At 35.3% G+C, this 13,431-nt stretch overlaps 1 protein-coding gene across 3 annotated transcripts in view; it reads right to left on the minus strand.

Moving 5' to 3' along the window:
- The window catches only part of LOC127971380 (pro-neuregulin-2, membrane-bound isoform), a 73,137-nt gene that overhangs the window by 50,490 nt on the left and 9,216 nt on the right, over nucleotides 1–13,431 (minus strand). The window contains exon 1 of one of the 3 annotated variants that reach the window (XM_052574365.1): nucleotides 393–558. The exons of the other annotated variants lie outside the window; for them this stretch is intronic. Within the exon in view, the coding sequence (XP_052430325.1) occupies nucleotides 393–501 (109 nt within the window). The 5' untranslated portion in view covers nucleotides 502–558. Of the gene's footprint in view, nucleotides 1–392; nucleotides 559–13,431 lie in introns of those variants that run through there. 3 annotated transcript variants of the gene reach the window in all.

Raw genomic sequence — 13,431 nt, forward strand, 5'->3', positions numbered from 1 at the left:
CAGCTTCACGCCAGAGCTCAGATATCACACATCTTTACTCTTTCCTTCACACACACACACACACACACACACACACACTCCACTCATTCTCCACAGCTTGATGACAGTACTTGCACAGAGCAAAAAAAATCGGTATCTCTGTTGCGTTTTCCAGTAAAAATATCTAAACTATTAAAACAAGATAAATTGAAACTGGAGAAGCAAAACTGCACAATAAGACTTTCAAAGAATAAATCTTGAACGCCATCTTTGTCTTATCAAAATGTATGCTAAAAATATGAAGTAAAAAAAGCATTACATTGCTTCTCAAGTTTAGATATGTTAACTGTAAATCAAAACAGAACTACTGATTAATAAAATGATTTTTTTTTGCAGTGCACATGACATCTCACCCCTCTTTTTTCCCTCCCGTGGTCCGTCTTTCCTTCTCCTGTCACTCTTTCTCCTTTGCTGTTCTCTCTCTCTCATCCTCCTGCAGTTGCTGTAGCTGATCTCTCTCATGCTGAGACTGGATTATGAAAAGTAAGCTATGAAGACGGGACGCAAGCCTGTGTGTGTGTGTGTTTCCACATTATAACTGTGTTGGACAGTCCCACCCCTCATCACACTCAGCAGGGATACACCTACTGATGGGTGGGGAGTGTTAGGAGATTGTTGGAAAGAAGAGAAACAAGCTCACAAGAGAGTACCGAGTACTGAGAGACAAACAGAGAATGAGAGTATGATTAGTAGACAAGAGTACATGGATGATAAGAGATAATTAGAGGGTCCATTCGATGTATTTGTGCTTTAAGGGAAAAGAACAGCCGAAACGCCCTGTAGATGGATCTGGATCGGAGTCCAAACAAAATAACACACAAATTTGGGCTGGTAAAGCTCAAAGGTTCAATAATGGAAGATGGCAAGCAGGTTGCGGGTTTGAACTGCTTAAGCATTGACCATGTAGGACGATAAGCTTAACTAGCTAAGAACTGTCAGAGCATAGTTATATTGGTTCAACCTTGCTGAAAGAAATATGAACAAACGACCTTGTACCAGCCTTTGGTGGTTAATAGATATTTCGGCTTAAGTTTGCAAAAACAAAAGGAAAAACTTGGGACAAATGTACAGCACCATGAAGAAACTTTTAAAATGAAAGTTATTTCTTAAAAACTTCTAAATGAGACAAAAACCAAAAAGAGACAAACTATGCACTACTGTTCATACGTTTTTGGTAAGATTTTTTTCTAAAGAAATATCTACTTTTATTCAGCAAGGACACATTTAATTGATCAAAAGTAACTGTGAAGTCATACTGACCCCAAACCTTTGAATAATAACAACTCACTAAAGCAATTTGTAATGGTTGAAACTCCTTAGTTACACATACATTAATCCACATACTGTAAAACATTAGTCTCACTTCAAACGGACAATCCACACAACTTTAAAGACTAAATAATAAACATTTTCTGCTGAATAATTCATGCAAGTTGTCCCATTTCTACATTTAAACCCTATGGTGCATTTAACCCATAGACTTCCATTACTGCGTCACTCACTGTAGAATCACTATTCTGTGTCATCAATAAGAGATTCATTTGTATTCGACTCAAAACTTTCCTTTAATTGGGTTTCCTTTAGACCAGCTACAATAAATAACCAAATTCAACTAGTTAAAGCGGTCATGAACTGTAGAAGCAGACGAGGAGGCGGAGTTTAGCCGCACTATTACTTTATAGAGGCACATTCCACAAGCTGTCGTTTCAGCAGGCTTTAATATAAGTTGTTTTTAGAGTAACAACAATGTTTTGAATTATGAAACTAACAAGATGTTTTTATACTTTGATGACATCTTGCATATCAAAATATGAAGGGAATTTTGATTCTCAGTTCATGACCCCTTTAAAAACCACATAGCACCAGCTACCAATGCAACCGCATTTACAAGCAGGGACCAACACAAAACCACTAAAAGAGCTCTGTAGATCCTCACATGGTTTATAGTATAGGTGTTGGTGTATCTGGCAGTACATCTGATCCTAACAGGCACACGGACAGCAGGAAAGTCAGAGCGGCAGGACATTGCTGCTTTAACCTAGAGCGTGTGCGGAGGTCACCCTCATACATCTGTTACAGAAGCGGCCTAACGTCGGTAACCCTTAAACGACCTTGCAGAGACACATCTGTGATCTCATCTCCACTGCAGTTCTCATTACGTTCTGCAATTTAGCTATCAATTTCCATTAGTGTCTCATTGCCCATCTCTCTCGCTCTCTTCCACAAAAGATGCAAACTACGGGTGAGAGTAGTAAAATAGCCGTCCAAAAAGGTCAACTAGTGAGTTTATCTAGATATCTTCAGATTTTCTTCAACTTTAACATTTAGCGATGGTGCTTAAAATGGGAACTTTTCATTGAGGGGTTTAGTGTGCTGTCCTGACAGTGTGCATTTCTTTAAAGTAACAGCAACTTTTGGACTGATCTCAAAATGTATCAATAAAAACTGTATAGAAATGTACATAAAAATAGCACGTAGTTCTATATTCACACACACACACACACACACACACACACACACTTAACACAACATAAGCTTGTTTATACTTAAAGATGCTTAAGTTGTTGATCTTGTTCCACAGATTTTTAGAAGTGAAAAGAACAAAGTAAATAAATAAAAACAACAACAACAATAAAAAGGATGTATTTGGCCGTTGCATCATACCTCACACAATAAGTATTGCTATTTTAAGACAATCTGTCTGAATTATTTTTTAATGATTTTTAAATATTTGTCTCTAGATGATGGGTAAAAGTGGTGTAACTAACTAGCTTGCAAAATTTGCATAAATCAAGCTACAAGGTCGAAAAGATCAAGATCTCTGAGGTGAGACAGAACAAAATCATCATTTTTAAGGAATTATGAACATGATTGTGTTAATTATATGATAGATAATAGTTTATTGAAACTGTAATACAAACCACATCCCAATAATGCCATTCAAAGCAAAAGAGATGATGCTTTGCACATCAACAATGCTGCAGTACGTGGTAAGTTGGTACAGATCAAAATGTAATTGAATATCGCTGAACAAAACGAGCATCACATTAAGGATTTGTGATTATTCAGACTGTTTTTCATCTTAGAAATTTGAGAAACACACAGTGATGCAGCAGCCAAGTGTGATCTGTTTACATATTTGATTCAGTGAGTTGTTTAGATTTTCACTCTTTCTATCACCAGAAAAGTTTCTGTCTCCTGAGATCATCTCTCTCTCTTCTTCCTTCAATCTAGGAAGAAAAGACCTGGGCCATACTGACACTAATACTTTGGATGAAGTGAAACTCACCCAAGTGTGCATACAAGTGCGCGCACACACACACACACACACACGGTTGCTTACACACATACACAATTGATGTACACACTCGTTCTCTCAGAGGAAACAGAAAGAGCGGGTGAACAGTGAGCTTGATAAGAGGAACATGAAAGCTTGTCTGAGACATGCCTGAAAGAACAGCAGTAAAGATCTAATATCTGAGGGAAGTGTGTGTGTGTGTGTGTGTGTGTGTGTGTGTGTGTGTGTGTGTGAGTTTAGGGTCGAGTCTACAACACAGCCTTTCTGTCAACTGCATTTATGAAAGGATGGCAGCCGCTACGGAGAGAAAATAAACAGAGAACATGAGAACAAGAAAGCAGAATTAAATTTGTACATTTTCTAAAGAAAACAGGTGCTTTGTTAGATTGTCTCCTGGTCAAGATCCAATATTCAATTCATAATGACTTCTGTTATCAAATATTATCATAATTTAAAAATATTGTTTTCTTTTTTAATAAGATTTAATTTATTCCTGTGATGCAAAGCTACATTTTCATAATTATTTGAAATTTTGTGGAAACCATGAATCTTTTTTTTTTTTTTTTGCATTCTTTGACAAACATAACTTTTAAAAGGAACAGCATTTTTAAAAGTTGAAACAGAAATCCTGAATAACATTACCAATATTTTATTCAATTCAATTTAATGTGACCTTGCTGAATAAAATAATTAATTTTTTAAAAACAAAATTCTGAACCCCAAATGTTTTAAAAGTACTGTATGTGTAGTAGGAATAGTAATTTAAACAATAAATGTACATGCTATATTAAATAATAATAATAATAATATAATATAATATTTGATTATAAATAATAATAATAAATGACTAGGAAAGAGTAAAACTCACCAAACTTAAAGTCTTAAAGAGGCAGTTCATGCAAAAATCAAACACAAATGTGGAATATGAAAAAGGAGACATTTTGAAAAATGTCTGTGCATTCAAGTCTGTGGAGTCCATTGTTGTTATTCTTCAAAAAGAAAGAAAGTGATTTGATTGGAACATCATGAGGGTGAATAAATGACACATTTTAGGGTAATAATTAATCATTTTAAAAATAATTTATGCTAATAAATACATACCACAGACTTATATTGTTTAAAGCTAATTTTATATATATATATAACTATATACTTAATTATTTATATAATACTGATACTGTAATTTATAAAAAGCTAATGTAAATACCATTGACTTGGAAAAACCTTAACCAAAACAATGATAAAACAGCTCTCACATAAAGAAAAGAACAGAAAAGTAAAGGTAACACTTTACAACAAGGACGTTCGTTAACATTAGTTAATGTAATAATTAAAATGAATAAACAAAGAACAATACATTTATAACATTAACTAAGATTAATAAATGCTGTAGAACTATTGTTCATTTTAGTTAATGTTAGCTAATGACAAAAAAAAACTTTTCAGAATTTCTTAAGATTTTTTAAGATTTAGTTCATTGCTGGGGAAAAAATTTGTCCATGTATGACTGGCATATGATCTTAGTGGTTCACTTCCAGTCAATCAAACACACACACACATATGGGCATACGTGACTTGGTTGCAGTGTGTGCCAGCTCTCTGTGACACTTGTGTGTGAGAGAGAGACAGACTGTCACATAGAGAACAGACCAGAATGAATGTGCACAATGATACTGACAGCCAAAAGAGGGCATGTCTCTCTCTCCCTCACTCTTTCCGTCTGTTTGTGTCACAGCGAATCTGTAGCTATCTGTTCCTCCAAACACAAAAGGCACTAGAAGTTAAATCCTGCAGGAAAGGGTTAAAGCATAGTGGATGTTGGATTTCTTCATCTGAGCATGCACAATTAAACATTTCTGTGTCTAAACCACTGACTAGTTTGTCGTGAGTCTATGATACAGATGATGAGATGTCTGCCAATCTCAGACAGACTCTGATTCACACTAGCACAGAGTTCACTTTAAAACCAAAGGTACTGTTAAATGCATATACAATACACGTCCTCAGACAGATTGGATATGACAGCAGAGGAAGCCCACAGCGAAATAGAAACAGACAGCATTAAGACATGTTAAACCACAGACTGCTGTTACGTGTCAGAGGAGAGAGAGGCTGGACTAATTATACAGTTATATCATTATTATATATCATTCTGATATTGATATTATTTTATCATAACATACATAATATTAAGCAATATTAATATATAAACACACTAATATTATAATATTAAATTATAATTTAATATATAATATTACATTAACTTCTACGTAAACATGTACAAACACATTTAAAAATAATCATAATTATAATAAATTATATTCATTTATTATTATATTATGCACAAACATTAACATAATTCTATAATTGATATAATTTTATTATAGTATATAATATTAAACAATATTCATATAAATATACACACACTGATAGTATAATATTAAATAATATCCAAATATATACAAAGATAAAAATAATAACATTTCTATATATTATATGAATCTATCATTTTTATTACATACACACACATTGGGTTTCCATGTTTTATGGTGAAAATCCATAGGCGTAATGGTTTTTATACTGTACAATATATATGCAAATATATATACAAACACCTAATTAAAGTATCATTATTTCTATATATTATATTATTTGTATATGTATTATTGTATAAAATTTGGGGATATATATATATATATATATATATATATATATATATATATATATATATATATATATATATATATATATATATATATATATATATAGTTTGTGAAACATGTAATCTGAATTCAAACATTGAGTCATGACAGAGATGTTTGAAAATTATGGCCATTACCATTTAGTACTTACTTTAGTCATCACTCTCGAGTGGAAACTCAAGCTGAGTGCATTACATTGTAGGATACACTATTTCGCACAGTGTGTTTCAGTTGTACTGTATACTGCACGTTTTGGCAGATTTATTATGTCACACTGCACACAGTGTACATGTTGCAAATTGCAAACCAGAATAAGTAGTATGGCAGTGTGCCATTCAGAACATGTCCATTGACTGTAGAGTCTTGAAATGACTCTTCGGCACAGGTCCTTCCACCTACAGTGTTTGAGAGAGCACTACACATGTGCCCTCTCACTGTCAGGTGGGAACTGAAAGCATATCAAGCCTTTACATTTATGGCAATGTGGAAATTCACATTCATGACAGCAGGGGTAACACACTATGCAACTAGATCGTAAGAAAAGAGTTGTGCTTATCCATGTAAAACGTGCCACCATAATGCCAGTGTCACTTACTACACTTAAAAACAACCCTCCAAGATTTCTATTATATCATTTAATGCAGATTGAAACAACAAAATCCCTGTTCTGTGTAAATATCTTGTGTTTAGAAACACAATTTACTGAGGATCTACTGAACAGAGCAACCAACTGCAAATTGCTCTGGATTGACTTTACTGTAACACTGATGTTAGCCATTTAAGAGACCCTACGCTAAAGTAAGATAGCTGGAAAAATTATTATTTTTGGCAACCTCTGGGACATGCAGGCACATATGAAAATAAACCACTTCATGTGAGAGCTGCAGCGCCATGAAAGGGTTTATTTTCCAGGAGCTGTGTTGCTTGTCACAGTTCATTCCTCTTTACACCATTTCTTTTGAGAAAATTAGTGTCAGATAAACGCAGAAACTCAAAGGTCTTCACAACAAATAGCCAAAATAAAAGTTTGACTTAACTTGAAGAAATTATTGTATAGTAAAATAAACTTCTTATTACTATAATTATTTAGGTATCGTGCAAGATATGCTTTCATCCATGTTTTAATTTATAGAATATAAATATTTTATTTCACAAAGATAAAAATGCTGTTTTCTTGTAAATGAACTGCTGGATTGATTAGATTGTTAATGTCGAATGAAGTTAGACATCATTAGACACCATTTTTGATTATGCACTTCCATTATACATGGAGCTGTGTGTTAATACAGTTTACAGTATATTTTGCGAAGACAGACTGGTTCATAGTAGAACAAAGTGAAATGGTTATCTATAGTTTAACCAGAAAACTCTTAGGTTGATCTGAGTACTGATGATTTAAGGCCACTAACCTGGAAAACTTTGGTTTACTCATCATCAACTCATTTAGCTTACTCATGAGTTTCTTTCTTCTGTTGAGCACAAAAATGATATTTTGAAGAATATTGGAAACCAAACAGTTAACAGAAGCCACTGACTTCCATATCATGCACAATTACTAAGTCAATAGTTAACAGCAACTGTTTAGTTACCAATATTCTTGAGATCACAACATTCTTCAAAATATCTTCTTTTGTGTTCAACTGATGAAAAAATCTCATACAGGTTTGGAACAGCATGATGGTGGGTAAATTATGGCAGAAAAGGAAGTAAACCAAGGAAGTGAACTAGTAGGAAGGGATTACTAAAGAAGCGATTATACTTGTAAACCTGTACATTTTCAAGGTAAACTGATCCACCTCAACTTCCTAAAGTTGCATAAAACTAGTCAATCAGATTGGAAAATGCTTTATGCATTATTTGTTTACTCTGTTAGCACTATTGTTATTTTACACAAATTGGATGCAGCTAAAGATGCTTTGACAATACAAATTCTTGCCAATAAAGCAGACTAAATTAAACCTGAGTGGAAGCTGACAGAGAGATGCTGCATGTGATTTGATAGTAGGATGATGAAACTTGAACTCCAAGCCCTGCTGGATCCGAACACACACCATCAGCCAATCAGATCGTCCGATCTCCTCCAGCCTTCCATCAAGGGTTGCACTCTGAAGGTCAGCTGACTTGCTCTTTCTCACTCACCCACACACACACACACACACACACACACACACACTTACTCCTCCATTCTCATACAAACACACACTCTCTCATCCCATCTTTCACACACTTCTCTCCCCTCCCCCCGCGACTCGGTTTTTTGCCCTCCAGAAACGAACGGATCGCTCATGTCTGCTTTATCAAGTGCTGTTATTCAGCTCGCGCTATTTGAAGCATTCAAATCAAACGGCGTAACACAGACCTGACTGCACACACATATAGAAATGCAATCAATCATAACAGTCGAGCAAAAAATATATAATCATCATAGTTTAAACCTGTTTATTATTATTATTATGAGACTGCAATTCCATTTTTAAGACAGAAACACCTCTATCTGTGCGTGAGATCAGTGTGATATCTGCAGCACGCAGCTGTCACCATGGTAACCACTCTTGTGAGCGAGAAAGAGAGAAAGAGAGACATAGACAGAATAATTATACGATTAAACAATTAAAGGAGCAGCTAAAACGTTCTCCAGTGGATGCTGGTACTGCGGTTTCATCCGTCCCACAGTTAAAAGGAACAATGAGTGTAACAGTAACCTTTGACACCAACATCGCACAGTGAACAGCTTTCTGGTCTCTCCGTGTCTCCTGCCACCTCTCCAGGGTGGAGGAAATAAGAGTTTGCTACTCGATATCACCGGCAGCACAATTTCGCTCAAAAGCCCTTGTGACTGCGAGTTTGAATGCACCAAATATACACACACCTCATTCATTAGTGCTACAAAATCCATCCATATATTCACACTCTCGATGTCTATTTCCAGTTTTACCATGTAGAAAACGCCAGAGCGGCCTCTATCTCACTGCAAAACACTCTTTAATATGTATGTGTGTGTGTATCTTTATCAAAGACTTAGGGCCCTATTTTAACGATCTAAATGCAAAGTGTAAAGCGCACAGCGCAGGTGCACTCAGGGCGTGTCCAAATCCACTTTTCCTATTTTAACGACGGAAAAACGTTTGGTGCGCCCAGGCGCATGGTCTAAATGGGTTGTCCCTATTCTCTTAAAGAGTAATGGGTGTTGTTTGGGCGTAACATGCAATAAACCAATCAGAGTCTCATCTTCCATTCCCTTTAAGAGCCAGTTGCACTCGTGCCATCCTGCCATGAAAGATTTGCTATTTACACGGCGGAATTTGGCAGGCACAAAGACAGAACGCGTCTCCGAGATGAAATGGAGCTGCTCATGTTCGATAAATAGAAAGCCTAATTCAGATAAATGCGATGACTATCCATTATGACATGTAGGCATTTTTATATTTAATTAGACTACAAAAATGGTCTATGGCGCAGTCCGTTTTCAGCTCCTTAAAATAGCAATGAGCCAGCAATGCACCTGAACACACCTCTTTTTTAGACCAGTACGCCCTTGGGCGCACAAATGGGCGCAAATGCATTTGCTAATTAAACGACGTGGCGCTGGACAGGAAAATGCGAAGGTGTATTACGTTACGTCAGGTGTATGATAGGGCCCTTTCTGTGTTACATTCATTTTTTGTACAAAAACAACTAAATTCAGACAATGAATATAATGTAATGCTGGTTAACATGATACATTTTACAGGAATACTAGCAAATAATAAAAGATTAGAAAAAGAAGTGAGGTTGAACTTTATTATATATGTTGTGGTCAAAAAGTTGTCTCAAATTGGGTGTTGATGGTGTTTCAGTTCACCAAAACTTACATTCAGTAAATGTGTTTTGAACTTGATTTGTGTTGCTTTAAATAGTGAAAGTTGTAAAATGATGGGGAAATGGGACTGGGACCCAGTACAGGCTATATTTGTGAATTAATAACAGCTAATTCCCAAACACACACACACACACACACACAAAAGAAAGAGACAGTGACAAAAGTAGATAAAAACACAAGCAAAGCATTGTGTCAAATAATATCTAAATGCTGAAACTATTCAAGATTTTATGTTCAAAAGTTTGCAGTTGGAAATATTTTAAAATATTTTTCAAAGAAAAGGATGCATTTATTTGATCAAAAATACAGTAAAAAGTAATATTATGAAATACATATTATTAAAATTTACAGTAACTATTTTCTATTTGAATATATTTTAAAATGTAATTTAATTCTGTGATGCAGAGCTGAATTTTTAGCATTATTACTCCAGTCTTCAGTGTCACATGATCCTTCAGAAATCATTCTAATATGCTGATTTGGTGTTTTAAACATTTTTTATTATTATTATAAATGAAAGTTGTGCTTAATATTCTTGTGCTTATGATTCTTTTGTATATAAATGTTTAAATTATTATATAAATAAATAAATAAATAAATATATATATAAATCTTACTGAATACAGAAAGAACTACTGTTGATGGATTCACTATTATTTATACAGCAGTAAGACAACAGATACCTGTATTAACTGTTGTGTTTTGGTGGAAACTATAGGATCTATTTTTGTACAGTACTGTAAGATGTGGTACAGAGTGTGCTTTACACATGGGATCTATACTCCATAACACACTGAATCCCAATGGAGCCCGGAGAGAAAAACCAGCTGCTAATTAAAAAAAAAAAGTTGACACAGCAGGTCTATCAGAGCCAAACGAGAAGCGCTTACATTAGCATCACCTCCACTACATGAGCACCTCATCACAGCATATTAACACTACCTGAGTTTAAGATCGGCAAAGACACTCATGCAAACTGTTTTACATCTTCTGAATCACTAAGGTCTGAAAAATACTACTCAAAAAATCCACTCAAGCTCAAACACACAAACTATACAAGCTCAAAAACATTTTACAATGTGTCACACTGCATTTCCATGCCTTGCAGAAAGGGCTTTCAGTTCAGCTGCTGTTGTGCCAAATAATCATTAAGTTTACATATTTATAGTTAAAACACATCCAGTTTAATGGCACAGACATTTAAATGAAACTATCACCCCCTTGAATACATAGGTCTGTCACCACTACAATATTCAGACCTCTAACAAATGGAAAAATCTAGTAAACAACCTTTTATTCGAGCCAACAAACGCCCACAAAAGGAGACCCATGCAATGCGGCTAACCAGTTCATTTTGTTTCTAAATTTGTGTTTTTGTTTTCTATGACTATATTTCAAAGGATCATGTAGGTAAAGCATTTTCCAGTGCATTTTCATCATTTGCATGTGAACCCTAGTGTAAGTGGATTGTCTGATTGACTTGTCGATAAATTGAAATTATAAGCCCTTTATAATTAAAGGTTATATTACCTGACCTCGAAAAGTGTAAGATATTCCCTAAAAAAAATGAAGTTAGATTTTTTTAAATATTAATATTGTCTGAAATACACTGTACTGTACAATAATAATATATTTCTGTCATAATTTCTTCAAGTTAAACCAAAGTTTTATACTGAGGGATTGTCATGAACACCTTTGAATTTCTGTGTTTATCTGACAATAGTTTCAAATGAAAGTGACTCTACAGTAGAGCTGCTCTGGAGTCCATGTCCTCATACAGTGAATGCTGAAAATGCTTGAATATGTGCAGTAGATGAAACTGCACCGCTCATTCATTCACACAGAGACAAGTTTATTTCATATTTAAACGTTCAATATTCAAAGGCACTAGTCCATACTGTGATTTAAGTGTATAGCCCGACTTTCGATTCATTCATCCAGAATATTCCATCACAAAATGCTTTTTTGTTGTTGTAATAGTTTTTACCGAAAAGCTAAACAATACTGGACCCTGAAAAAAGCATGGATAAAGGTTTTGCAGTGTAAACTGACTAAAGCGCAGCATGCTTATTAAAACACAAGCGCTAAAAATATAAAAAGAACTCACTAATTGACTAGCTGAGCATCATGACCCATCCCTGGTTAATATGGCAGCAGTAATAAATACACAGACGCAGCGTGTGTGAAAGGGGCCCTAGTGTGATTGTCTCAGAAATGAGCTCGGCTGAGTCGACCTGCTTACCTGAGTCAATGTGTTTCTATGAGTTCATTTCAATTAGACATTCCTGACACATCTCTCAGAGCTGAGGATAGCGTGAATGAGGGCTGAGCGAGCGAGCGAGAGAGAGAGCAAAGTGAAAGAGAGAGAGATGGGCACAGTAAGTGATGAATAGTTGATGAGATGCTCGCAGGCAGAGCAGAAAGGGGAAAGCTATTCTCTTTTACGCTCCCTCCTCCCTCTCTTTCTCTCTTTTTCTGGTGTGCAGCCCCCCTCCCCCTTCAGTGCATCTGGTTTTCTCTTTCTAGCACTCTCATTTGCTTACCTTCTCCCCTGTTCCACTCGTTATTTTCCGCAATAGCATCTTTCCCGCGCTCCCTTTCTCTGTTTCAGTAATATCTCCCCTCCTACTTTCCCCCAGATTTGTGATATCAGAAGAGCGCTGGCTATAGAACAAAATATATATTACTTTTATTTTCATTTCACGTGTGCTCCGGCTACGTTCGTGACAGATACATCTGATTTCTGTGATTGACTGTAGCGCTGGGCGAATGGAGAGACTAACAGATTCTTCTGTCTTGTGCGCTTACAGCGGGGTCTAAAAGTCTGAGAGCTTGGTGTAATTAAAGCAAAAATGTTTATATTAATTAGAAAAATATCTGCATTTTCCATTGCAAATGATCAACTGTAAAATAAGCATTTTTGCACATCTGTCAATGATGCAAGAGAGCGACAATATATAAAACAAATTATGTTAATTTTTTATTTAACTTTTCACCCAAATTATCTCATGGATATTTTGCAAAGAAAAACAATGTCATTTAAATTGAATGCAGAAGATTGCATTTTTCGGACTACTGCAGTAAAACAAAAGACCAATGTACAAATTACAAAATACGAAGAAAGTAAATAAGTTTGGTTGTTGTTGTTTTTATTTAACTAAAGATCTAATGCTGGTTAATTAATTTGAAGTTACAAATCTTATACAATGTCATAAATAAAACTTTTTCCACATACTTTTGGACCTCACTGTATCACATGACCCAAACAGGAAGTCATCACAGACATAATTACATTCCTCCATCCAGTACAATCAGCAAAAATGAACTGATTTGACGGATTGCGTAGTTAGTGTCCGTGTACTGAAGCCGCTGGACTACCAAGGAAGTTTGTGAGCATGTGTCAAAGGACTGAAGATAAACTTAGTGCTGTTCAATAATTCAGTGACTGTGTAAACCTCAACTGTCCTTCTGCAGCTTAAAGGGCATCACTGTCTCCTTAAGCTTCTTATGAAGCTCCATTGCTCCTCTAACAC

This window comes from Carassius gibelio, chromosome B14 (assembly GCF_023724105.1).
Source record: "Carassius gibelio isolate Cgi1373 ecotype wild population from Czech Republic chromosome B14, carGib1.2-hapl.c, whole genome shotgun sequence".
Lineage (NCBI taxonomy): Eukaryota > Metazoa > Chordata > Actinopteri > Cypriniformes > Cyprinidae > Carassius > Carassius gibelio.